The following is a 26,435-nucleotide window of genomic DNA, read 5'->3' as shown; positions in this document are numbered from 1 at the left end:
GGCGACTCCCCCCGCCCCCCTCCGCGCCCCGTGAGACCCGCGCGGGTTTCCAGTCCCTGAGGGAGGCGGCGGGGACATGTGCGCGTCCGACTCCACGACCCCTGCTGACCGTTGGCCCTCCAGCCGGCCCCCAGCAGAGCTTCCCTTGCGCCCTTCCCCTCGTCTCCTTCTCGGCTCTGGTCCCAACACCCTCGCTCCGGGCCGGGGAGCGGGGAGGAGACCTCCAGCTTGACGCCCGGGGCCGCCCGCTGGCCTCGAGTCGGTCCGCCCCGGGGCGTGAGGACGGGGGCGGGGCTGCGGACTTAGGACTTGGGACTCCCGCCCCGAAGCTGCTGCTTCTAGAGCCCAGCAGGCAACCTAGGCTGGCCAAGAGCGAGCCATGACCGCGCTGTGGGGCCTCTGGCCCCCGGGGCAGGACACCTGCACCTCGCTGGGGCTGATGCTGTCGCTCGTGCTGTTGATGGGGTTGGCCCGCGTGGTCACCCGGCAGCGGCTGCACAGGTTCATGATGGCCCACACCTTCGTCTTGGAGTTTCTGGCCACTTTCCAGCTCTGCTGCTGCACCCATGAGCTGCAACTGCTGAGCGAGCAGGAACCCGTGCACCCCACCTGGCCGCTAACGCTAACCTACTTCTTTTCGCTGGTGCACGGCCTGACTCTGGTGGGCACCTCTACCAACCCGTGCGGCGTGATGATGCAGATGTTGCTGGGGGGAATGTCCCCCGAGACCGGTGCGATTAGGCTGTTGGCTCAGCTGATTGGTGCCCTGTGCAGCAGATACTGCATAAGCGCCCTTTGGGGCCTGGGGCTGACCAAGTACCACCTCAACGAGAGGACCTTCGCTTGCAGAAATCCTATTCAAGTCGACTTGCCCAAAGCCGTCATCACAGAAGCCATCTGCTCCTTTATTTTCCACAGCGCTCTGTTGCACTTCCAGGAGATCCGAACCAAGCTTCGTATCCACCTGCTGGCAGCACTCATCACCTTTTTGGTCTATGCAGGTTTGTTATTCCCACAAAACATTTGGCATGTCCGGAGCCTCTGTGACTTGAGGCGCTAAGTTCTTTACCAAGAAACATTTGATACCCATACTTCTGCGATTTGTCTATATTGGTATCCCCATTTTTCTAACCATTTTGCAGCCTGTTCTTTACCAGTTGTGCAGACATATAGATCCTCTCTATTGAGTGCTTTTTTTGAATACCCAGCAACAGGAGCCATTTCTGTGCTGAAACTGAGAAATACTGAAATATTGCCAAAGGTTCAAATATCCTGCAAAGGGATTGTTTTAATGGTAGAGAGGAAAGATAACTTATCAACTATCTCTTTCCTTATGCCAACCTGACACTCTGACTGAAAAATGATCATGAGTTTAAAAAGTGCCTTCCAATGTAAGGCATAGACTATTTGATTGGTTTATAGTAAGAATAAGGAGTATTCTGTAGTTTTGTCTTAGTTCTTTTTCTACAAAATTTCTTAAAGTCATTTCTTAATTAATCTTGAGTTATAAATGAACGTCTAAGTGGCCTAACACAAAAGATGTGTTTTAAAATTAAAACTTGGTGATCCCTGGGTGGCGCAGCGGTTTGGCGCCTGCCTTTGGCCCGGGGCGCGATCCTGGAGACCCGGCATCGAATCCCACGTCAGGCTACCGGTGCATGGAGCCTGCTTCTCCCTCTGCCTGTGCCTCTGCCTCTCTCTCTCTCTCTCTCTGTGTGACTATCATAAATAAATAAAAATTAAAAAAAAGAAATTCTTTAAAAAAAATAAAAATTAAATTAAAACTTGCTTGAAATTAAAGATGCTTTTTAAAAAACAAGTAACTCGGGATCCCTGGGTGGCGCAGCGGTTTAGCGCCTGCCTTTGACCCAGGGCGCGATCCTGGAGACCCGGGATCGAATCCCACGTCGGGCTCCCGGTGCATGGAGCCTGCTTCTCCCTCTGCCTATGTCTCTGTCTCTCTCTCTCACTGTGTGCCTATCATAAAAAAAAAAAAAAAAAAAAAAAAAAAAAGTTGTAAAAAAAAACAAGTAACTCAAGAAATCTGTTATTTTCATGCAAACCATTTGTTTACTTTGACAAGATCTCAGATGCAGTGGATACCCTAGATATCCTAAAGGGGACTAGGAAATCCAAAAACAAGTTTAATGATGGAATGTGTCATTTTAAATGATTGCCACAAAGTAGCTTCATTGGGACTATATACAATGTTTTAGAGACAGGTATCTAATAAAAGGAAATTAGTTGTAATGGTCTATCTTCTACCCACTGAAAGTGAGACTATGAGTAGAAGCAAACCTCAGAGTAAGGGCTTCTAAACATTTGCTTGACTTCCCAGGATAAAAATGAAAGATTTTTCTATCCATCTTTCATCCATTAGATCTAGTACTATTCTTTGTGTATACACAGATGGAAATAAAGGGTATAGGAGAGAGGGAAGGATTTATGTATATTTGAGGGGTTGGTGTATAGTTATTTATTAAAGTTTTAGGTTTGGGCTAAAGCAGAAACATGCCCCCATTTATGAAGATAATCATCCCTTGCAAAAAAGTTATGCTCTGTACTTTTATAATTAATGGTGTATTTTAAAGTTTTCCAGGTACTCTCAGTATGAAACCAGAGTTGAGAACCACTGCTCTTGTCCCAACTTGAGCTGGCCCATTTGGAAGCCACTTCCTACATGTGGTTATTTACATTTATTTATTTATTTTTTTAAAAGACTATTGTTTTTTTAAGATTTTATTTATTTATTCATGAGAGACACACACAGAGAGAGGCAGAGACACAGGTAGAGGGAGAAGCAGGCTCCATGCGGGGAGCCCAATGCGGGACTCCATCCTGGGTTCCCAGGATCAGGCCATGGGCTGAAGGCAGGTGCTAAACCACTGAGCTCCCTGGGCTGCCCTAGTTATTTACATTTAAATTAACTAAAATATTCGGTTCCTCAGCCACATTTCAAGTGGTCAGTAGCCACACTTGGCTAGTGGGTGCAGTATTGGACAGCGCCGAGACTGTTTCCATGGCAGAACCTAATAGACAATTGTGGATTGCTACTGTTACAGAAATTGATAATCTATTATGATCTTCCTTTTCTGCCAATGTAAGGGAGATAAGAATATTCATTGGGTAATATACTAATAAGCACATAGGAAATTTATGAGTTATCTTAGTTAATCCTTAGAAAAACTCACTAATGAATACATTATTACCATTTTAAATAAAGTGAGGCTCATAAACGTGAAAGGACTTGTCCAATATCACACAGCTAGAATGTGCTGGAATCATGGTTCAAACTGACACTAAGGCTTAATCTCATTTCATTATCAGCTTTTTTACACTGTGATCCTCAAAAGTAACAAAAATATGTACATACAATTGAACATTATTCAGCCATGAAAGGGAATTGAGTTCTGATAACACCACAGCATGCATGGACGGAACTTGCCAGACACAAAGGGACAAACAAATGTTGCAGGACTTCACTTATATAAAAAAAATCCAGAATGGGCAGCCCGGGTGGCTCAGCGGTTTAGCGCCGCCTTCGGCCCAGGGCCTGATCCTGGAGACCTGGGTTGGTGTCCCACGTCGGGCTCCCTGCATGGAGCCTGCTTCTCCTCTGCCTGTATCTCTGCCACGCTCTCTTTCTCCCTCTCTCTGTGTCTCTCATTAATAAATAAAATTTTTTTAAAAATCCAGAATGGGCAAATTCATAGAGTCAGAAAGTATAATAGATGTTACCAAGGGACTAGGAGGTAGGGAGGAGTCCAGGGACTTAATCTTTAATGGGTGCAGAGTACAGAGTTTCTCTTTGGAGTGATGGAAAAGTTTTGGAAATTGTGGTGATAGTTGAATATTGTGGATGTAATTAATGTCACTGAATATACACTGAAAAATGGTTAAAATGACATGTTTTATATTATATATACTTTACCACAATTTCAAACAATTTCAAGTTACAAAAGGATTCTGTTGCCAAGTAAATTTGGCAAACGCTGGATTAAACAGATTTTCTAATGTTAAGACAGTACAGAGCCTTTATTTACTATGCTGCTACATATTGTGAAACTCCAAAAGGAGGATGTGGAACAGTTTTTCAAACGTATGGAATCCTTTTGTCTAGGAGCATGTAGCAGAAGAGAACATATTTTGGGTAATGCAACACTAAGCCATATCCGCATTATTTTCTGTGGATATGTCATAACTTTAGTCAAGAGTTGTTCCAGATAAATGAACTGTCTTGGGAATGGTCAAGTTTCTGTCATATCAGAGAGAGAGAAGAGGCTTTTGTTGGAAGGATTTAAGAATGGATAGGGAAGGAAAGGCAGGGGAAGAAGACTCAGATAAGTCAAGTCTCATTACAAGTTACTTTGGTATGTCTTTTTTTAACTTCTAAGGTACTGTTGGTACTGACTTGACATGGTTGCGTCCTAGGATGTGATTTATTAACACGTTAGAGCTATAAAACTATTAATGCAGAATTCAAGCAAATCTTCCCTAATTTAGGTTTTGGGAGAATTTGGTTCAATGAACAGGGTAAGAGAGAACTGCATTCATTTTTAAAATTTATTTTAGAGAGAGAGCAGGGAGGGGCAGAGGGAGTTCGAGAGAAACTTTAGCAGACTCTGCGGTGAGCATGGAGCTGATGCAGGGCTCCATCACAGGACCCTGAGAGCACAACCTGAGCCTAAACCTGGAATCAGATGTTCCACCAACTGCGCCACCCAGGAGCCCCTGCATTCATTCTTAATTACAGTTGACCCTTGAACCATACAAGGGTTAGGGGGCACTGAGCTCCTACACAGTCAAAAATCCATGTATAACTTTTGCTTCCCCCCAAACTTAATTGCCTGCTGTTGACTGGAGGCCTTGCCGTTAATGGTTGATTTACACATATTTTGTATGTTGTATGTATTATATACTGTATTTGTACAATAAAGTAGAGGGAAGAATGTTAAAATCATGAGAAAATACATTTACAGTACTGCATTGTATTTATATTTAAAAAAAAAACCCTGCATATAAGTGGACCTGTGCATTTCAAACCCATGTTGTTCAAGGATCAACAGTAATCAGACATTGAAAAAAGTCTGTTATTTTTTATACATCTAAGTTGTCTTTATTACTGCCCTTGTTCATTTCCTTTGTAGAATATTTAATTATACACTTGTTTTCTGATGTCTTCTTCTACCAGGCAGTAAGCTTTATGAATACAGAAACTAAAATTGTTTTGTTCATTATAACATATAATCAGGTCTTAGCATTGTGTCACCTGTTACACATTAAATACTCCTATTCACTTATAAAAATCATGTAGAAAAAATAATATATATCTGGATATTTTATATTTTATGTCTAAGGGCTTTCAAAATAAGCATAATAAATTATCTGAAGAAACTAACATTTTTACTTCATTATTCATTTTTGGTATCCTAAATCCTGAAGAATATAGGTAAGTTTATTTGTCGAAGGAGAAGGGAACTAAGTCCTTTATATTTATTTGCTTTTAATGTAATAACTATATGAAATACTCATTTACAAATGAAAAAAAAAAGCTTCAAACAAAGGTCCAAAACATTTATTTATTAATTAAGTGGGTTAAGTGTACAAGTTTGGAGTTTTATTGTACCCTTAAAAGAGATACTTAATTTAGGCCTCATTTCCTCATCTTTAAAATGGAGAATACTATCTACTCTTAAGACCATTATGAGGAATAGAAAAATGTATTTCAACTTCTTAGCACAGTACCTGGCACAAATATTCTGCTCACTGGAAAGGGCTAGCTCCAGACATTCTGGCTTATACACAAGTCTTATGATTTTACTACTGTCATTCTGTCACAGAAAATTTGATTCCCTGTAGGAGTATTGAGAAACATTAGCATCTAGAATTACCAGATTTAGCACTTGGACTTTGACACAGTCTTTAAATGTGGTAATGTCATCCAGTTTGTGCTCTCCTGTAAGACTCTTGACAATCAGCCAGCTCTGTCTTCCCATTGGTAGCTCTTCTTAGACATATATTATTATGTCTTCTCCCCTTCAGATGTCAACAAATAACATTTTTCAAAGATATTTTGTTAGTCCTATGCCTGATGGGTGATTTTTAAATAATTAATGTTTAATTACACAATGCATGAATGTATTCTCTTTGTTAAAAATTGAAACAATGCCAATGAGACTAAAAGTGCCTTTTGACTGCCATCTTCCATGCCTGTCCTCTCTCCTGTCTAGTCTTCCCACAAGGGTAGTCCTCTGCACATGCATGTATCTACTTCAAACTCTTTATGTGATTTATTATACATAAGTCTTACAGATCCTATAGAAACTATTGTTTAAGTATGTTCATGTTAACATAAAAGATATCATACCTTACTTTTTGCAATTTGCTTTTCTTGGTAATGGTAGTTGTTCAGTGCTATCTTGGGAGACCTACCTATGTCAATTAGTAACTCTATTTCTCTCATTATTTCAAAATACTGAATGTTATTCCAAATTAATAAGCTTCTTTATTTAGCGATCTTATGAATGGATACTTGGGTTTTCCCCAGTTCTTTGCATTATAAACAACACTACATATGTTTACTTGTATACACATATCAGTAGCTCTCTACAACAGTGGTTTTCAAAAGGAACCCCACCCCCACCCTGCCCCAGGAGACATTCAGCAATGTCTGGAGATATTTTTGGTTGTTACAATGGTGGGGAAGACAGATGTGCTGGCATCTAGTAGTAAGGCCCAAGGATGCTGCTAAACATCCCACAAACAGGACAGCCCCCAACAAAGAGCTATATAGTCTAAAACGTCAAAGCCAAAGTCATGTTTTGAGTTTGTTTGTTTTTTAAGATTTATTTATTTGCGAGAGAGAGAGAAAAAACATTAGTGGGAGGGGGAGAGGGAGAGAGAATCCCAAGTAGTCTCCATGCTGAGTGCAGAGCCTGACATGAGGCTTGATCTCAGGACCCTGATGTCATGACCTGAGACAAAACCAAGATTCAGATGCTTAACCATCACCACTCAGGAACCCCTTGGGCGTTTGACACAGAACCCACTCCTGATATGAATTTCTGTATCAGCTATTTTTTTTAAAGATCTTATTTGAGAGCGAGACCAAGAGAGAAAGAGTACATGAGCAGGGGGGAATGACAGAAGGAAAACCAGACTCCTTGTTGAGCAGAGATGTCCCACACAGGGCCGGATTCCAGGATCTTGCAATCATGTCCTGAGCCCAAGGCAGACACTTATCTGTCTGAGCCACCCAGGCATCCTGTGTATTAGCTAAAACTATTGCTTAAAATAATAATTTATTGTTTTTCATGATTCTGTGGATCAGAAGGGAAATTCCTATGTGCCCATAATAGCTGGAGAGTTGGGGGGGGGGGGTTTGGAAAAGCCAATGTAGCTGCACTCATGTGTTCAACAATTGGTGGCAGCTGTCATCTAAGATGCCTCAGTTCTTCCCCATGTGGCCTCTTATCCTCTAGCAGTCTAGACCAGCTTCCTTATGTGGTCAGGGCACTGTTCCAAGAGAGCAAAAAGTGGAAACTCATGGGTGTTTTGAGACCTGAAACTAGAATTCACTCAGTGTCACTTATATTCTGAACTGCCATAGCATCATTCCTGCTGCATTCTGTTTGTCAATGCAAGTTGCAAAGCCAGTCCATGTTCAAGAGAGGAGAACTCTGCCTTTTGGTGGGAATGGCAGCTTCCACGTTATACTCAGCACTATTGGAGATGTGAGGATTAAAAGATAAGGCAAGTGAAATGGCTTGAATTTTAGTATGGTCATAAGTGTGACAGATAGTGTTCTCTGATCTAAGGAAATAGCAAAGACCTAATGGGAATACCAAAGAAAACTAATTATGAGAGCAATGGTTCAGTCTATTTTTACTTAAATGTGCCAAAAAAAAAAAAAAAAAAAAGCACAGGTCACGTATTATCATAGCACATGTTACATTGTATTTTAAAGACCTGTATAGGGATCCCTGGATGGCGCAGCGGTTTAGCGCCTGCCTTTGGCTCAGGGCGCGATCCTGGAGACCCGGGATCGAATCCCACATCGGGCTCCCGGTGCATGGAGCCTGCTTCTCCCTCTGCCTGTGTCTCTGCCTCTCTCTCTCTCTCTCTGTGACTATCATAAATAAAAAAAATAACTATATGTTTAAAAAAAAAAAAAAAAAAAAAAGACCTGTATAAGTTCTTATCTTTTGCCAATGATGTCTACCATATAGGAACTCAATTTTTTTATTGAACTGAAATGACCACCTGCCAACCAAAGAATTCTGTTGGTCCTTGGCAGTTGCAGGCTTAACATTCCAAGACTGACTATTCAAAAGAGATTCTGAAGGCCCATGACATGGTGTGATTTATAATTGCTGAGACATGAGTATGAATCATACTGTGAGGCTGGTGTGCTAGAAAAAGCTCTGAACCATGGAGTGAACTTAGTTCACTGCTCAATATCTTCATCTTGACACAGCTTCAATGTTTTTAGTCTATCAAGGATGAAATCTCATTGGTGAAATCCTATGAAAGGGCTACTTAATTTCCATTTTACTGGATTTTACAAAGACAGCATGCTATAGTGGTATATGTCAAGGTAAAATTTGTGAAGATCTCAGGATCTAGCTCTCTGGCTGAGTCAGAGGCAGATCTGTGTGCACAAGCTTCTACACGAAAGCAGCAACAGAAATACCACTATCTCAGGAATAATCTTAGGGTGTGTTCTGAAAAGCTGAGCCACAGTCTGGTACCACTGGAAGTCCAGCCTCCTCTGCTTTTCCTTTCTTGCTTGTCTGGCCAGAACTAAACTCCTAGGCTCCATCCACGTCAGAGAGAGAACCTGGGTGCAGAGCGGGACCATGAATCCTGAAAAGCAATCAACAGTTAGAATTTGTACCTATCTTTCACAACTATACACAATCACTTTTTTTATTTAAAAAATTTTGTAGTCATTTGAGACATAATTCACATGCCATTCACAGTCCCTTCTTAGAGCTCTGCTGACAAGTAAAAATGGAGCCAATGATAACACTGGTCCATTTTACTTTTGTTTTCAACACAAAGGTATACTTATGGTCAAGAGGATCCTGGGGTATTTTATTTTTATTATTGTTTATTCATTTAAATTGATGAATGTTAAGATGGGCAGCCAAAACTCCTGTTGCATAAACTTGTAGGAACAATAATAGAACAGATTAATTTTCAGTGTGCATTCTATAATATATAGGAAAAGCACTGGGTTAAAACTCTTAATGTCCTGGGGCACCTGGACACTGGTGGCTCAGTGGTTGAGCATCTGCCTTTGGCTCAGGTTGTGATCCCGAGGTCTTGGGATCAAGTCCCGCATCCAGCTCCCCACAGGAAGCCTGCTTCTCCCTCTGCCTATGTCTCTGCCTCTCTCATGAATAAATAAAATCTTTTTTCAAAAAAAAAAAAAAAAAAAGCCAAACTCTTAATGTCTTTGCAGTTTATAATCTATAATCTATTTTTATATTCTAAAATACGCCAGGTGATTCTGCAAAGGAAGATTATAGCATAAGAATACTTAAATACCTAAAACAAAGCAGTCATATCTTGTAACCTCTTTATTTCCAGTTGCAAGAAAATGTAAAATATATGGTTTGGTGTCACTCTGCTTAAAATGTATTACAGGAGGAAGTCTAACAGGAGCTGTATTTAATCCAGCTTTGGCACTTTCACTACATTTCACGTGTTTTGATGAAGCATTCCTTCGATTTTTTATAGTATATTGGCTCGCTCCTTCTTTAGGTAAGCATATTTTTATTAATGTGATTAAAAGACTAGGGTATCTTAAAATGATAGGAAATGTCACTCTAACATGTCAATTTCCAAAGCCAGAATTGGTGCAAGAAATAAAATGAGTAAAATGAAAATACCTGAAGTAATGCTTTATCTGTGCAGTATCCTTTAAAACTGATCTTCAAAAAAATAAAATTACTAAGGATAGTCAGTTTCAGGTATGATACCACTTTAAGAAACCCTCAGATATATGGGCAAAAAAACTAAGGAGTGATTCCTTCTGTTAAAAAAATATCTCTTTCAAAAAAAAAAAAAAAAAAAAAACCTCTTTCTTGCTAAAGGGAATTTTCTTTTTAATTTGTGAGTTCCAGATAAAGTACTATTAAGGTCATTTGACTTTCTGTAAAAGAGCATCTCATGAAACAATGGATAACTATAGTAAGTGTAATTTTAAAATGACCCATAATTGCATTCCTGTTATTTCTATCTGAATCAGATATATAAAACTCCTCTTATAATATGCATTTCTAAAAAAAAAAAAACAAAAAAATATGCATTTCTTTCTATAAGTTATTAGCATTTCTTGTTTTTCAGTCACCTCTTTTAAGCCTGATTATAAATCATAATTTTAAAAGAATATAGGATGCCTGGCTTTTATTAGTTCATCCTTTTTATCCACAGTTAGCATTTTGGTTTTTGTTCCTTATTTTTGTTAAAAAAAAAAAATTAGGGTACATAGAGAAGGGAACATTGGCATAATATGTTTGAACAACCAGCACACTTCTCCCCTTCACCTTCCATGCCTTTATTTCACATTTAGCACCTGTTTTGCTCAGTACTAGTATCTGTGGACCTAAACATGAAAAATATCAGAAAAAGTCTATATTTTAAAATGCTAACAATAAAAAAAAAAAAAAAAAAAATTGCTAACAATAGCAGCTGTTTTTCAGTTCTAGAGAGTGCTAGTGTTTTCTAATAACTTCTTTAAATTTTCTCTAGTCTTAATTTTTAAGAAGTTAATCATTGAAGTTCATGAAGTCACTAATTGGATAGGTCTACTGACAGTTTTTATATGGAATGATTCTCTTAAGGTGTCATATTTGCAATCCACATATATTATTAACATTGTATACTGTGCTCCAACTGCAATTTTAACAGTAGGCCTATGACACTGAAGAATAATTTCATCCAGCGGTGCCTGGCTGGCTCAGTAAGAGGAGTGGGCAACTCTTGACCTCAGGAGTCATGAGTTGGATGTAGAGATTACTTTAAAAAAAAAAAAAAAATCATTCATTACTTGAAAGAACACTAAAATGGAGGTAGGCCTTCCCAAAAGAATTTTAATTAATTAATTAATTAATTTTAGGGAGAGAGCATGTGAGCAAGCAGGGGTAGGGGGACAGGGGGAGAGATGGAATCTAAGCAGGCTGCATGCCCAGTGGGGATCCTGATGCAGGGCTCAATCTCACGACCTTGAGATCATGACTTGAGCTGAAGTCAAGAGTCCAATGCTTAACTGGCTGAGCCACCCAGGCACACCTCCAAAATAATTCTTAAAAGGAAAAAAATCAGAATGACATTTTCTGTAAAATGCCTATGATTTTTTTTTTTTAAAGTAATCTCTAGGGGGAATCCCTGGTTGGCTTAGCCGTTTGGCGCCTGCCTTTGGCCCAGGGCGTGATCCTGGAGTCCCGGGATCAAATCCCACGTCGGGTTCCCGCCGTGGAGCCTGCTTCTCCCTCTGCCTGTGTCTCTGCCTCTCGTTCTCTCTCTCTCTGTGTCTATCACGAGTAAATAAATAAATAAATCTTAAAAAATAAATAAAGTAATCTCTATACCCAACATGCGGCTCAAACTCACAACCCTGAGATCAAGAGTCACATGCTGTATGGAGCGAGCCAGCCAGACACCCCTAGAAAACATTGCTTAAAGCAAAAAAGTCATGGCTGGCTCAGTCAGTGCAACATGCAACTCTTGATGTCAGGGTTATAAATTCAAGCCCCATGTTGGGTGTACAGATTAATTTTTTTTTTATTTTTACAGATTACTTTTTAAAAAAAGTTTTCTTGGGACATCTGGGTGGCTCAAGCAGTTGAGCATCTGCCTTTGGCTCAGGCATGATCCTGGAGTTCTGGGATCGAGTCCCACATCGGGCTCCTGCATGGAGCCTGCCTCTCCCTCTGCCTATGTCTCTGCCTCTCTGTCTCTCATGAATAAATAAATAAAATCTTTTTAAAAAAAATAAATGTTTTCTAGCTCAAATCACTTAATAACTTCTTCCTGAAAGAACATACTGGAAAATAAAAGTTTCACGGTAGATAAAAGAGGAGCAATCATTTCTGCCCCTTTAAGAAGTGTACAGACCAGAGAATAGTGGGTTGGGGAAACAGACTACATTTTATTCATGTTAGTATAGTCCAAACAGGAAGATAACATTTAATTGTAGCCATTACCAAAACATTTTATGGAACCACTTACCCCCCAAAATTCCAACATGCACATATTTTTCTTCCTCATCAAGGAATCTTTTATGTTTTTTTTTTTCAAGGAATCTTTTAAAAATGGCATTGGGATTAAACTTTTTAGCAATTATCTTTGGCCGGAATTGGCTTGTTGAAAATATACAAAGATTCTTTGTTGGCCTAAGGATTTCCTAGCTTTTCCCAAATAGACTTAACTAAAATTTCTTATAGCTTTTGGTTTAAAGAATGTTCCTACACTTCTTTAAGAGATTTAGGAATGAAAAGCAATACAGTAATCCTTCAGTAGATGTGGATAAAGGACATATATGAATAAATGACACTTTTTAGAATATTGAATTCCAGCTTGGCATTGGATTTTGTCATTCATTGAAGTTACTTACAGTTCTATTGGGGAAAAAATGGCATCAAATGAAATAAAGTTACAAACTATTAAGGATGGGAAAAATGAATTATATTTTTAGGGGCACCTGGTTGGCTCAGTAGAGCATGTGACTCTTGATCTTACGGTTGTGAGTTCCAGCCCCACACTGGGTGTAGAGATTACTTAAAAATGAAATCTTAAGAGGCACCTGGGTGGCTCAGTCAGTTAAGTGTCTTAACTCTTGCTTTCAGCTCAGGTCTTGATCTTAGGGTCATGAATGTAAGCCCTGTGTTGTGCTCCACAGTGAGCATGGAGTCTACTTAAAAATAAGTAAAATAAAATATTTTTTAAAAATTATATTTTTACAAGAATCCTTTACACAGCTAAGTAAAAGATGGGATGTTAAGACAAACAAAACCCTGTTAAAGCTTCATTAGGTGATGCCACTGAGATGGAGGAGAGTCGTCCCAAGATAGCTTTCCATTCTTGACGAAGCAGGGAGTAAGCAAACTATTCTTGGAACCTGTACTTGTGTTTGTTACTTTTCATAGCAGTGGTAATTATAATTTTTCTAATGACTTCTGCCATCTCTCCAAAACAGAAGTGACTATAATAATGCATATAGAATTAATTCTCCAGTTTACACATTTCATAAAATGAAAATTAGCTAATTCTATTTGCTATGTAACTGAAATTACGTTTTTGGAAAATGTTTTCAATGTAATGTCTTATTCTCTAGCTCTGACTTCATAAGAAAATGTCAAATCTTGTGGATCAGTTAACATTTAGGTTGTTTCCGACTTTTTTTTTTTTTTTTCATTTAAAGCTTTTGGTTGCAAGACAGACTTTTATCTTTTAAAGCTATCCAAATGCTTAAGGTTTCCTTTGTTACCAAATACAAGTAAAAAAAAATATCAGATCTGCATGTGACAAAAACTCAGTCTGAATTTAAACTAACTTAGAATTTTAATCCTAAATATGTTAAGATAAAAATACTAATTGCAGACATCCCTTTCAAGACAGTGATTTGAGCCCTCTGGCTGTCCCTTCCATCCCGATTTTCCACTGAAAAATTAACCCATAGTCACATGCTAGATTTAACTGGTGTGACCTCAAAAATGAATATTTACTAATATATGACTCTTTTCTTTTTACATATTTTCTTTTTTAAAAAAGGATTTTATTTATTCATGGCGGGGGGGAGTTTGGGGGCGGGGACAAAAGGAGAGGGAAAGACTCACAAGGAGACTGTATGGAGCCCAACACAGGGCTTGATCCCAGGAACCTGAGATCTTGACCTGAGCTGAAATTAACAGTCGGATGCTCAACCCCCTGAGATACCTAGGGCCCCCATGTCTTATTTAAGATATATAATTTTAGCACTGACTGAAATTTTGTTTTACACCTTTTGCTTGATACAGCTCTAAAAGCTATTAATATTGTAACTGATGAAAAAAAGAGAAGGGAGAAAGTAATGTTTGAGCATTCCAAATGAAAACTCAAGAGCAATTTCAGTTGCTTTATTCTCCCAGTACATCTCTGGGGCACAGAGGGACAGTGTTGCTAGGGAAGAGCAAAGGGAGACCAAAGTCCCGAGTTTCTCACTCAGCAGGTCAGTGACAGCACCAGAGCTAGAACTCCACATCTATTCATTCTTTCGGTTCATTGTTTAGAGCCTTCTGGTTTTATCAAGTACATATGTTTTTAAGGATTCACAGTTGAAGAAAAATGTGAGAATGTTATATTAATAAATATCCACATTTCATGGAGAATTGATGCAGCTAATTCTTTTAAACATTGCTTTCCAAATCTCTAGGGACATAAATTATAATCACTGAGTGATTCTGAACTTCCGTAGATGGTTTATTTTACTCTATTTTGTCTTTCAGGTATATTGTTGATGATTTTGATGTTCAGCTTTTTCCTTCCATGGCTGTATAACCACCATGCAATTAATAAAAGGGAGTAACTATTCCAAGACTCAGACTCAGTTACAGGACTGTCAAGCTGGATGTGATATTTATGTGATATCTTATCACCTCATATTCAACATACTGGCTACACTGGACTCATCAATGTTTAGCTTCCTCGGAGGAAGCTGCCTTGTATTGTCATCACTGGAACTTAACAAAACCAATTACTGTGAAAAGGAGATAACCTGTGTTTCTCAGTTAAGACTTGTTCTTTTGAGTGTGTATTAAATGCTGGTAGAAAAGACTCACTGGGGCGCCTGCCTGGCTCAGTCAGTTGAGCATTCAACTCTTGGTTTCGGCTCAGATCATGATTTCAGAGTCATGAGATGGAGCCCTGCATCAGGCTCTGCGCTTAGCAGGCAGTCTGCTTGGGATTCTCTCTCTCTCTCTCCCTCTGCCCTGCCCCCAGCTTTCTCTCTCTCTCTAAATAAATCTTTTATTAAAAAAAGATTCATGGGATTCCTGGGTGGCTCAGTGGTTGAGCGTCTGCCTTTGGGTCAGGTCATAGTCCCAGGGTCCTGGGATCGAGTTCTACATCAGGCTCCCCACAGGGAGCCTGTTTCTTCCTCTGCCTATGTCTCTGCCTCTCTCTGTCTCATGAATAAATAAAATCTTTAAAAAAATAAAAGTAAAATTAAAAAAGATTCATTAAATATAAATCTCAAGTGATAATTTTGATGAAAAGAGCACAGGGTGAGGAGGGAAGGGAGGTAGGACTAAAAACAGAGTATATATCAAATCTCACCTGAATGAATAGGATTTTTAACCAAAGTATGACCAGTCATGCTTACAGACCTAGAGAGGGTACATTTCAGCCACTACCTCACATAGTGATACCATCAGCAGTGTCACCTATCAATAGGAAAGTTGCTTTTGGAAGTATATTATATATCCACTCATACTTGAGGTGTTTCCTAAATTTTAAATATAATCTAAAATATTTTCTTTCACTAGACAATCTTAGTAGCTTTCAGAAAGTTATTACTTAATGAACTAAAACAAAGCACCCATACAAAGTCAAGAGATAAGCTTTTCACATTCTCATTTGATCCTAACAGCTACCTTAGATAGTAGGTAAGGCATGTATTTTTAATCTTCATTTTACAGATAAGGAAACTAAGTCCAGAGGTGTTTGCCACCCTGAGGTCAGTTGAGGCTCAAATACCATCTTTAGACTTCGATTTCAATACAAAAAAATCTTGGTCATTATTATGATTAAAGTAAAGTTCCAGATTTTGAAGCAACATTTAAGATTTTATAATGTTAAAATTTAAGAATTAACTAGTTTTTTGTCTTGTTAGGGTTAAAGAGCCTAAGTTTTCTTCCATAAGAAGCTTTATTTTATTATTATGAGGCTACTTTTCATTTAGAAGTTCTGGCTATAAGGTTAAGTGTATTTCTCTTCAAAGGTAATTCCATTATCAGGGTTAGAACTGAAAATAAAGAAAATATGGGGTGAGGGCAGCCCGGGTGGCTCAGCGGTTTAGTGCCCAGGGCCTGATCTTGGAGACCTGGGATCGAGTCCCACATTGGGCTCTCTGCATGGAGCCTGCTTCTCCCTCTGCCTGTGTCTCTGGCCTCCCCCCCCCCCCCCCCCCCGCTTCTGTCTCTCCTTTTAAAAATAAAGAAAATATGGGGTGAGATCAGATCTATGTAATAGGGCAGCCCTGGTGGCCCAGTGGTTTAGCGCCTGCCTTTGGCCCAGGGCGTGATCCTGAGGCCCTGGGATTGAGTCCCACATCGGGCTCCCTGCATGGAGCCTGCTTCTCCCTCTGCCTGTGTCTCTGCCTCTCTGTGTCTCTCATGAATAAATAAATAAAATCTTTAAAAAAAAAACCTATGTAATAAACAATTGATAAATTGTCAGGTAATTTAAGTGCTGCTTGGTGATGAGCTTGTGATAGTTACTCCCATTACACCAGCCGAGTGGACTGAACAGTGGCAGGCTACCCAACAAGCCAGCCAGTTTGAGGATCATGGACTTTGACTCATGAACTTAGAAATACTAGTTTCTATTTTAAAAACCTCAGTTTAGGGATCCCTGGGTGGCGCAGCGGTTTGGCGCCTGCCTTTGACCCAGGGCGTGATCCTGGAGACCCGGGATCAAATCCCACGTCAGGCTCCCGGTGCATGGAGCCTGCTTCTCCCTCTGCCTGTCTCTGCTTCTCTCTCTCTCTCTCTGTGTGACTATCATAAATAAATAAAAATTAAAAAAAAAACAAAAAACTTCAGTTTATAAAATTGTGACAGTGGCTAAATACAGTTTATTTGGCCTGCACAATATTTTAAAATAAGTAAATAAAAAAAGCTAGTGTTGTAGTCTTTTTCACACAAAAATCCAGTTCTGGATTCTCGAAAAAACCCAAAAGATGTGGCAATGCTAGGCCTGAATCCTGTCATGGCAACACAAAATAAAGGCTGTTACCTTTAAAATGATACCTCTACCACTCCCTAGGTCTACCAACCATGAAACTGTGTTTCAATTACTGTTTCATGAGACTCTGTATTTAAGAAAAATAAGTATTAATTCATGAAAATACCTGGCTCTCTAAACTTGTCAGAATTTGAGACTATAGATGACACTGCTTCCCCTACAGGTCTCTGAGATGGTAGCTGTTTTCTCCATGCCACCTCTGATACCTGCAAGTGGAACAGGTTTCGCTCTCCTCGTGGCTGCTTCCCTTTGCTCCTGCTGTTAAAAACCTGTCAGCACACCACGCCATCTGCCACCTGGGTACTTCTTACTGTAGCACCTACCCTATTAGTACCCTCAATTCCCCCGGGGTCCTTTAAGAACTTAGTTCCTGTCTCAGCCTCTGTAATACCATTCCAGTTATAGTTCTTGAAGACTTCAATATCCATGAAGATGATCCTTTCAGTTTCTTGGCCTCTCAGTTCACTGGCTGAACTTGAAAGGTTTTTCATTTATTTTTCTTCTATTGTGCCTCAGCTACAACTTTGGTCATAACCTTAAGCTTGTCATTACCAGTAACTCAAACCCTAACCACTACCCTCTCCTGGCTCACTCATTCTAGTCACTCATCTCCAATAATCCTTCAGCCTCCATAGAGAACTTCTGCCCACCGATACCACTGCCTTTTCACATCTCTCACTCTTAAGTACTTCTCTCCAAGCAGCTTAAATTACACACTTGCAGAGAATCTTAACTCCCTTGTTCTTTTATCTCATCATAGTCACACGGCTTAACTACAGTCTAGATTAAACCCAGTTGCTTATTCCTTGTCTGCACCTGAAACTGAAATAGAAAAACAGTGAGATATATAGCAGGACAGTTCTTTCAGAGGTTGGCTGTAAATGGAAGAAAACGTGGGCAGCCACTGAAGGTGGAAATTAGGTCAAGAAAGAATCTTTTTTTAAGATGGGAAAGATCTTGGCATGTTTATATGCTGGGGGGAATGATTCAGCAGAGAGGAAACTGATGATGTAGGAGAGGGAGGGGAGATTTCCCAGGTCTGTATTTCATAATAGGTTAGTGAAGACAGAATCAAGTGCACAGGGATCCCTGGGTGGCGCAGCGGTTTGGCGCCTGCCTTTGGCCCAGGGCGCGATCCTGGAGACCCGGGATCGAATCCCACATCGGGCTCCCTGCATGGAGCCCGCTTCTCTCTCTGCCTGTGTCTCTGCCTCTCTCTCTCTCTCTCTGTGACTATCATGAATAAATAAATAAAAAATCTTTAAAAAAAAAAAAAAAAAAAAAAGAATCAAGTGCACAGGGGTTGGTTTCAGCTAGAGGCAAAGCTAGATCGTTCATAGCAGCAGGAGAAAAGGTGAGAATATATGCATACAAGTTAAGCAGATGTGCTGGGAGTCTTAAGTTCTATTTGCCTTTTCCTGTTTATTTTTTTAGAGGAGAGGTACAGGAGAAGGAGAAAGAGAATCTTAATTAAGCAGACTCACACACAGTGTGGAGCCCAACATGGGGCTCCATCTCACAAGTCTGAGATCATGACCTGAGCGAAATCAAGAGTCTGACCCTTAACCAACTGAGCCACCAAGGCACCACTTCCTGTTTCTTCTTGAAGCATTCTTATCAGGGCTTCAGCTCCACCATTCCACTCAAATTCTTGCCAAGGCCATCAATTACTTTCACATTGTTAAAGCAAGTTCTCATCCTTATTATCTATCAGCAGCATTTGATACAACTGACTGTATTCTCCTCCTGAAAATACTTCACTTCCACAAAATCCCCGGCTTCTCAGTTTCTTTTGCTAGTTCTTCCTCTTTTCCTCAAATGAAATGATAGTTTCCCAGGTCTTAGTTCTCTGAGCTCTTTTCTACTTATAGTCACACACTTGGTAATTTTATCCAGTATTGTAGCTTTGAAGCAACTATATCCTAATGACTGCCAAATTTATTTCCGCTTGTACAACTGTCCTGAATTCCAGACTCGTATCCATCTTTAATATTTGACATATCTACCTGGTTGTCTGATAACTCAACTTGATAAATGCAGCTTTAGTTAATTCAAACTGCATAGTTTATCCAGTCTATTGATGGGTATTTCTAGTTATTCACTATTAAAGCAACGCTGCTTGTGAACATGTGTTTGTTTTGTTTTGTTTTTTAATTTTTATTTATTTATTTATGATAGTCACAGAGAGAGAGAGAGAGAGACACAGAGACACAGGCAGAGGGAGAAGCAGGCTCCATGCACCGGGAGCCCGATGTGGGATTCGATCCCGGGTCTCCAGGATCGCGCCCTGGGCCAAAGGCAGGCGCTAAACCGCTGCGCCACCCAGGGATCCCTGTTTCTTTAGCGTAAGTAGGCCTTCATACTTTGCATTATGGCCTACTAGCACAGTTTAGTCCAAGCCTCCATTTACTTACTTTTGCCCACATTACTGCAGTAATTTGTTTCTATTGTTTGAGTGATCCTATTAAAACAATCAAATTCATGCCACAGCTTTCTAGTTTAGACCTAACGGCATCTCATCCTCTAATTATTACAAAATTATAGATAACTGAGTGTGCAAAATATTAGTTTTATTTTAGGAAAAATTTTAGGAAATTTTATTTTAGGAAAAATTTTAGGAAAAAATACATATTTTAGGAAAAAATACATATGAACCAATGTGACTTCTGAGCTATACTGACATCAGTGCCCTATTTAGCAACTATCTGTGAACTGGTTAACATGTTATTTAAAAATGCATTGTAGCAAAACTGTACTAGAAAGCTAGAGCTAGAATGTATTATTGTAGGCATAAAGTACTGCCATAGAGAAATGCACACACGTGCATTAAAGATACACAAGAATATGTGCTGCATGCAGCATGCTTTAATAAGGAATAACTGGAATCTTAAATACCCATCAAGAGATTGGATGAACTGTGCTACAGAGCTGCCTGTATCAACTTGGCTAAACTTTTAGGATGCTAAGTAGGAAAAGCAGCTGGAGGATTCAGATAATGAGTGTGTTTTGTTTTGTTTTGTTTTGAAATAATGAATTAGTTTAAAAACATGCAACGCTGGGACACCTGACTGGCTCAGTCAGTAGACCATGGGACACTTGATCTCATGAGTCAGGAGTTCAAAGTCCACACTGGGTATAGAGCTTACATTTAAAAAGAAAAAAAAAAAAAAAAAAAAAAAGTAAGAAAAACCCCAAACATACAACTCAATACCACAGAGTATTTAGATAATACATGTGGAGCAAAATACAAACAGGAAATGGGCGAAAACCTCAGTCTCCCTCCTATCTCAGTCCCCCACTTCTCCCAGAAACAGCTATCACTACCTTCCAATGATATTCCAAGGATATTTTATATATACATAAGCACATGATACACATCATCCCCACTGTAATCTCCAGCCCTTTTTCTTCTATATAAATATCTTAATGTTTTTAACATATCTTGGATACATAAGGATCTACCTAATTCTTTTTGAGGAACAGTTCTCTATTATACAGATACACTGTAAACAATTGACCCAGGCCTAACTATAGACATTGAGATTGTTCTCAAGCCATTTGCTTTTACAAATAAAGTTCCAATTAATTTCCTTACATAGATGGCTTTCCCTAATGTGCAAATTTATTTATAAATTCCAAAAAAAAAAAAAAGAATAAATTCCATTAAGTGGAGTTTCTGGGCCACACAATATTTGCATTTTAATTTGACAAATACTGTGCCCTTCAGTTTTTATAAAAAATCTTAACTTTTATGATATATAATCTTGATTTATTTTATTCTTTTAAGATTTGGGGTTGTAGCAGACAGCTATGTTTTTTGCAAGCCAACAGCCAAGCATCCTTTCTATTTGAGGTAATCTCTGTGAAAATCTGGGTAAAGGAAGTGCCCTCCCACTAAAGAAGCTGAAAGGGATAGAAACTCTTGTTTTTTGTCCCTAGCAACACAAAGAGTGCCAACCATAATGGTGACTCAAAGACATGGGGTCAATTAAGAAATCAATCTAAACGCAACAGAAGAATCATAGCATTTTATGTAGATCACCCTGAACTTTTTTATGAGCCTGGTTAATTCTGCTTTCCTACCCATTTTGTGAGCTATCAGATAGTGTTTTAACAATTTTTTTTCTGCTTAAATTAGCCAGATTTAGATTTACTTATGACCAGAGTTTGGGCAGATAATTTTAGTCATACTTTTACGAATATAAATTGCTGAATTATCCTCATATTTGCATTACATTATAAAGGCTCAGACTGCTATATTTTTGGGTAACCTTTATTTGCTTTTCTTCATAATCCTATCAACTATTTACTCCTGCTATTGATATGCCTGATACAACCATCCCTTTCTCCTTTTCTAACCTGTTGCATGCCTAGGAACTAGCTATTCAAGTATACTGGACCTGTCTGTAGAGTAGGAATAGAAACTTGCAGTAAAGGCCAAAAGGTCCTATAAGGAAAATGCATAAATTTATTCACATCTATTTTTTTTTTTTAATTTTTTTTTTAAATTTTATTTATTTATGATAGTCACATAGAGAGAGAGAGAGGCAGAGACACAGGCAGAGGGAGAAGCAGGCTCCATGCACCGGGAGCCCGACATGGGATTCGATCCCGGGTCTCCAGGATCGCGCCCTGGGCCAAAGGCAGGCGCCAAACCGCTGCGCCACCCAGGGATCCTATTCACATCTATTTTGATTGCTCAGATTTTTAAATTTCAGATTTCTCAGATATATTCTAAGTGTGAGTTAACACTATCTGTAGCTTTTCTGTTATGAAAAGAATTACTACTGTTGTGTAATAATATTTTTGAGCCATTTTCTAGGCACTGTGGTTCCAAGTAGATTAGTGATTCATATAATTTTCATAGTAATAATTTAAAAAGTCCTAAGAATTAGCCTCCATACCCTGGGTTCTACATCTCTATTTTATTTTCTTTTTTTAAAAGATTTTATTTTTAAGTAGTCTACACCCAACATGGGGCCCAAACTCACAACCCTAAGATCAAGAGTACACACTCTGGGGATCCTTGGGTGGCTCAGTGGTTTAGAGCCTGCCTTCGGCCCAGGGTGTGATCCTGGGGTCCCGGGATCGGGTCCCACATCGGGCTCCCTGCGTGGAGCCTGCTTCTCCCTCTGCCTGTGTCTCTCAGGAATAAATAAAATCTTAAAAAAAAAAAAAAAAAGAGTTACACACTCCATTACTGAGCCAAGCAGGTGCCCTTATTGTCTTAAAATTATGGTTAGTAAGAAAACTTTTGACTAGGTTTACTGCTCTCCCAAAAGTTTTTCTGACTTCTCATCTGAAATTATGAAGTCCTCCATATTACATACTGGTTTTACTTATGCATATATAAGCAAAGTGAGATGCTAGTAAAAATGTTTGTTTCAGCTCCTTTGTCAAGGAATGGCAATAATTGTATTAGAATCCTCATAAGGAATTTGCTTAGAATTATTTCATATTAGCCACTGAGGATGAGTATCTTGATATAGATTCATCCATTCTAGAAATACTTTTCAAACAGGATTTGCACAAGAATGGGCTATATAGTAGGATGTTATCTGAAATCCTGCAGAAAAATAAAATTCTATCTAAAAAATCCAGTGTCAGTGTGCTTGGGCAACTCAGTTGTTTGAGAGTCCAACTCGTGATTTCAGCTCAGGACATGATCTCATGGGTCTTGAGATCAAAACCCCCTGTCAAGCTCCATGCTCAGCAGGGAGTAGTAGGCTTGAGATTCTCTCTTCCTCTGTCCCTACCCTTGCTCATGCTCTTGCACTCCTTCTCTCAAATAAATAAATAAATCTTAAAAAAAAAAAAAAAAAATCTAAGGGTGCCTGGGTGGCTCAGTCGGTTGAGGGTCCAACTCTTGGTTTCGGCTCAGGTAGTGATCTCAGGATAATGGAATTGAGCATAGCAACTGGCTCCATGCTCAGCTGAGTCTCTGGGATTCTCTCTCCCTCTGTTTCTCCCTCCTCTTATCCTCAGTCTCCCTCTGTGGAAATAAATAAGATCTTTCTTAAAAATCTAGTATCTCTCTGAACAATGAGTAATCACACTTATCTTCTTCTAAAAGTAAAGAGCTATAAACCATGACCATCTATGCATCATCTCTCATCTTTACCAGTACTGACAAAGATCCTAACAAGATCTCAAAGTTCATAATGTACAAAGGTTTTTAATAAGCTTATTTGAAAAGTATTAATATCTAACTGATCTGAGAGAGGAGAAAACTGACCAGGATCATTTTAATGAATACATTTTCTTACTTTTTAAAGATTTTCAGTAAACTCTACACCCAATGTGGGGCTTGAACTTACCACCCCAAGATGAAGAGTCCTATGCTCTACCAACTGAGCCAGCCAGGCACCCCTACAAATCCATTTTTTAAACGATAGAATTTAGAACAGATGACTACACTAGCTTTTATGGATATTTTAGATGGCTCACAAAATGGGGGAAAATGTCCATGGCTTTTCTTTAAATTTCCTCTATATCAAGAAATAGGAAGCAAAACAATTACAATTAACACTTAAATTAAGCTCAAATAGAATCAAGAAATGTTGGTTTGGCTGAGCATTATGAATTTCATTTTTAAGACATCTGACCTGAGATTGCTTTTCACCTTCTATTTTCTTTTCTTTTTTTTTTTCACCTTCTATTTTCTTAAAGTAATGGGTGCAACTGACTAATATTACAGAATGTTACAGCTGGATCTTTGAAAGTCATTTAGTCTAGTCACCTAATTTTGAGGTGAGGAAACAGGCCCAGAGAGGTTTGAATACCTTGTCTGCCAAGCCAGAACTAGATGCCTGGTCTCATGCTTTTTAGATGACTGCATTACCCATACTATGAGCTGACCACAACAGTGCCTACAGAAACAGTCACAGAATTTCAATATTTTCTCAATATTACCAGAGCACTTTATTGCTTCACCAAAAAGTCATGAGGACAAGTTTGTATGACTTCAAAAAAGGCCCCAAATAGAATTTCTAAGATTGGTCTATGAGAATACCCTGACTGGTTACTGAAGAAGAGGTAAAATGTCTAGGATAGAATAAGTGCTGCTGAGATTGACAGCAGATACATTTGGGAACTTCCTGTATTGTCCACTGAAAATCCTGCAGTTAAGAGAGAATTTGCTTCCTTTCAACTGCTGATTAACGGTAAAGGTGTATGGTGTTTCGGAGCACAGGCTTAAAAATCATAGCTCACTATCTATATGACCTTATGTGTTATTTTACTTCTATCTGTAGTTTCCTCATCTCTAAAACGGAATAAAAGCACCTCTAACCTCATAAGGCAATTAAGAATATTATATGTGTAATGTATATAAAGAACCCAAGTCAGAGGCACCTGGGTGGCTCAGGTTGTAATCCCAGGGTCCTGGGATTGAGTCCTACATCAAGCTCCTTGCAGAGGAGATTAAAGAAGTTATCTGCCTCTGTCTCTTATGAATAAATAAATAAAATATTAAAAAAAAAAAGGAACATAAGACAATGGGTGATCCAGAGAAGACCTCAGTCAACTTCATCCATTTCCAAATGGCCTTTTTCCTGGCCTATAGAAACAAATCAGTATTTCTGAGAGTCTGATAAGAAAAAGGAAAATCAGCTTTTTTCAGTCTACCAAGCGGGATGACAGAAACCAAGTGAAACTGCTGAAAAGAACACTGGCCTTAGTGGTCACAAACTAAAGTTTAGCCACTAATTACCCAAGTGATTCTGAATAGCTTTTCTAAATATATTTTTAAAGTCCTATGGTATAGAAGGTCCAAGTATAAATCTGTAATTATAAATCAGCCTTACAAATACCCTGATGTTTGTGAAAACTAAAAATTCCGAGTTGATAAGAAATTACTCCTGATCCAAGTGGAAGAAACAGAAATCCCTTGGAATGCATTAAATCCTTGCCCTATAAAAAACTGCCAGAAACTCTAACTGTATTTTTAATCATTTCATGTTCATATTCTCAACAAAAGTCACACAAAAACCAACAAGACTCTTGTTTTTTTGACAGCCTTAATTAAAAGAAAACTTTTTTTTCATTAATGGTTTTAGTAAAGAATGAGAGCACAATAATATAGAAAACCTAGATTTATTTGTTAAACTATTACAAAGACAAAACAAGTATCATTGAAGTACTGTGAGGACTTCATCCCAATTTCATTTGTTATGGAAACTGACCTAAGAGGTTAGAAATTAAAGGCTATAACCTAAGAGGTTATAACAAAACAGACTGGTGAAACATGGTGAAAGAAGTAAAAGCTAATCAGAAGCATCCATATTAGTGGTATTTCATGTGGCTAGGATATTTCCCAAGAGGCTCTCTAAAGATGCCTAAATGAATTAACCTGGATCCCAAATTAGTAAAAAGACCCTAATCCCTGTGAAGAACAAGCAGTGGCCAGGATTTCTCTGAGATCTCTTTGTCTTTCTTTCTAAGGGGTAAGGGAATCCTTAGGCTCTAAAGGATATATCTTAGATTCAGCCTCCTTCCTTCCCATCCAGTCTACCTATGTCTTCAAGCACCTGCGCATTCTCACCACATAGGCCTGCCAGGTTACAGAAGATGCATATAGTGAAAGCAGGAACTATAGGCCTACTCAGAGGATACCTATACACAAAAGTTTTGGGTAGATGATAAACTACAAATACCCTCTTGGTTAAGTTAATTCACCTTTGTTAATAAAGGTCATAGTTTCTTCTGCTGGTGACAACTTTTTGTCTCAGTATATAGTCTGTCTCAAAAAAAGAACTGGTTCAGGTAAATTTTGGAGAAGGAAAAAGACTTTCATCAACACCCACTCCACAGTAGAAGAGGCACCAAGTTCTTTAGTCCTTTCCTAGTTATGAGCAGAATCTGAAAAACAAAAGATTTACAGTGTTTATAATAATAGCTATTATTTATTGAATGCCTAGTCAAGAGTGCCAGAGAACTTCAATATATCTTAGTCTTTGGAACAATCCTGGCAGGTAGTTTATCAACCCCATCTTCAGGTGAGGAAACAGAAGATTAAAGAAGTTATGTGCCTTATCAAAGGCACAGAAGCTGGTATTTGGTAGAGCTGTGATTCCACCACTCCTGTGCCTTGACTTCACCCCATCTCATGCACTAAGAGGTCCTAGTTCCATTATCTTGAAATTATTAATGGTTGCATAAACACTCTAATTATTCCTTGTTCATTCCATAAAGGCAAAAACAATTTTAAATGATTTGTATAAACTTTATGAATAAAATATCTGTCTATTCCAGCTGTAGCATAAAATGAATAGAAAACAGGGCAGCCCCGGTAGCTCAGAGGTTTAGCACCGCCTTCAGTCCAGGGTGTGATCCTGGAGACCAGGGATCGAATCCCACGTCGGGCTCCCTGCATGAAGCCTGCTTCTCCCTCTGCCTGTGTCTCTGCCTCTCTGTCTCTGTGTCTC

At 39.0% G+C, this 26,435-nt stretch overlaps 2 protein-coding genes across 7 annotated transcripts in view; one reads left to right on the top strand and one right to left on the bottom strand.

Annotated features, from left to right (window-relative positions):
• The first annotated feature begins 12 nt into the window (after nucleotides 1–12).
• On the top strand, nucleotides 13–15,035 carry AQP11 (aquaporin 11). 2 transcript variants are annotated; one of them, XM_025419548.3, is made up of 3 exons: nucleotides 16–1,001; nucleotides 9,652–9,768; nucleotides 14,493–15,035. In XM_025419548.3, the coding sequence occupies exons 1-3, from the start codon at nucleotides 380–382 to the stop codon at nucleotides 14,570–14,572; spliced, it is 819 nt and encodes a 272-aa protein (XP_025275333.1). In that variant the 5' UTR covers nucleotides 16–379; the 3' UTR covers nucleotides 14,573–15,035. The 2 variants fall into 2 exon arrangements, with proteins under 2 accessions (XP_025275334.1, XP_025275333.1); XM_025419549.3 differs by lacking the exon at nucleotides 9,652–9,768 and having other exon boundaries at nucleotides 13–1,001.
• CLNS1A (chloride nucleotide-sensitive channel 1A) overlaps nucleotides 5,558–26,435 on the bottom strand; it is a 46,479-nt gene continuing 25,601 nt past the window's right edge. For 3 of the 5 annotated variants that reach the window (XM_025419550.3, XM_025419552.3, XM_025419551.3), the window contains exon 7: nucleotides 25,089–25,869. The gene's annotated coding sequence lies outside the window, so the exon portion shown is untranslated. Of the gene's footprint in view, nucleotides 8,866–25,088; nucleotides 25,870–26,435 lie in introns of those variants that run through there. The other 2 variants (XR_007404474.1, XM_035703713.2) reach the window with 2 other exon arrangements.

This window comes from Canis lupus, chromosome 21, assembly GCF_003254725.2.
Source record: "Canis lupus dingo isolate Sandy chromosome 21, ASM325472v2, whole genome shotgun sequence".
Classification (NCBI taxonomy): Eukaryota; Metazoa; Chordata; class Mammalia; order Carnivora; family Canidae; genus Canis; species Canis lupus.
This window is presented reverse-complemented; position numbering and strand designations above follow the sequence as displayed.

What these genes read in the sequence shown, in the direction of transcription:
- AQP11 (XM_025419548.3), top strand. Translation starts at nt 380, where the DNA reads ATGACCGCGCTGTGGGGCCTCTGGCCCCCGGGGCAGGACACCTGCACC. An exon ending in CACCTTTTTGGTCTATGCAG is followed by an intron (nt 1,002 to 9,651) that starts GTTTGTTATTCC and finishes AATGTATTACAG; the next exon opens with GAGGAAGTCTAACAGGAGCT. An exon ending in TTGGCTCGCTCCTTCTTTAG is followed by an intron (nt 9,769 to 14,492) that starts GTAAGCATATTT and finishes TTTGTCTTTCAG; the next exon opens with GTATATTGTTGATGATTTTG.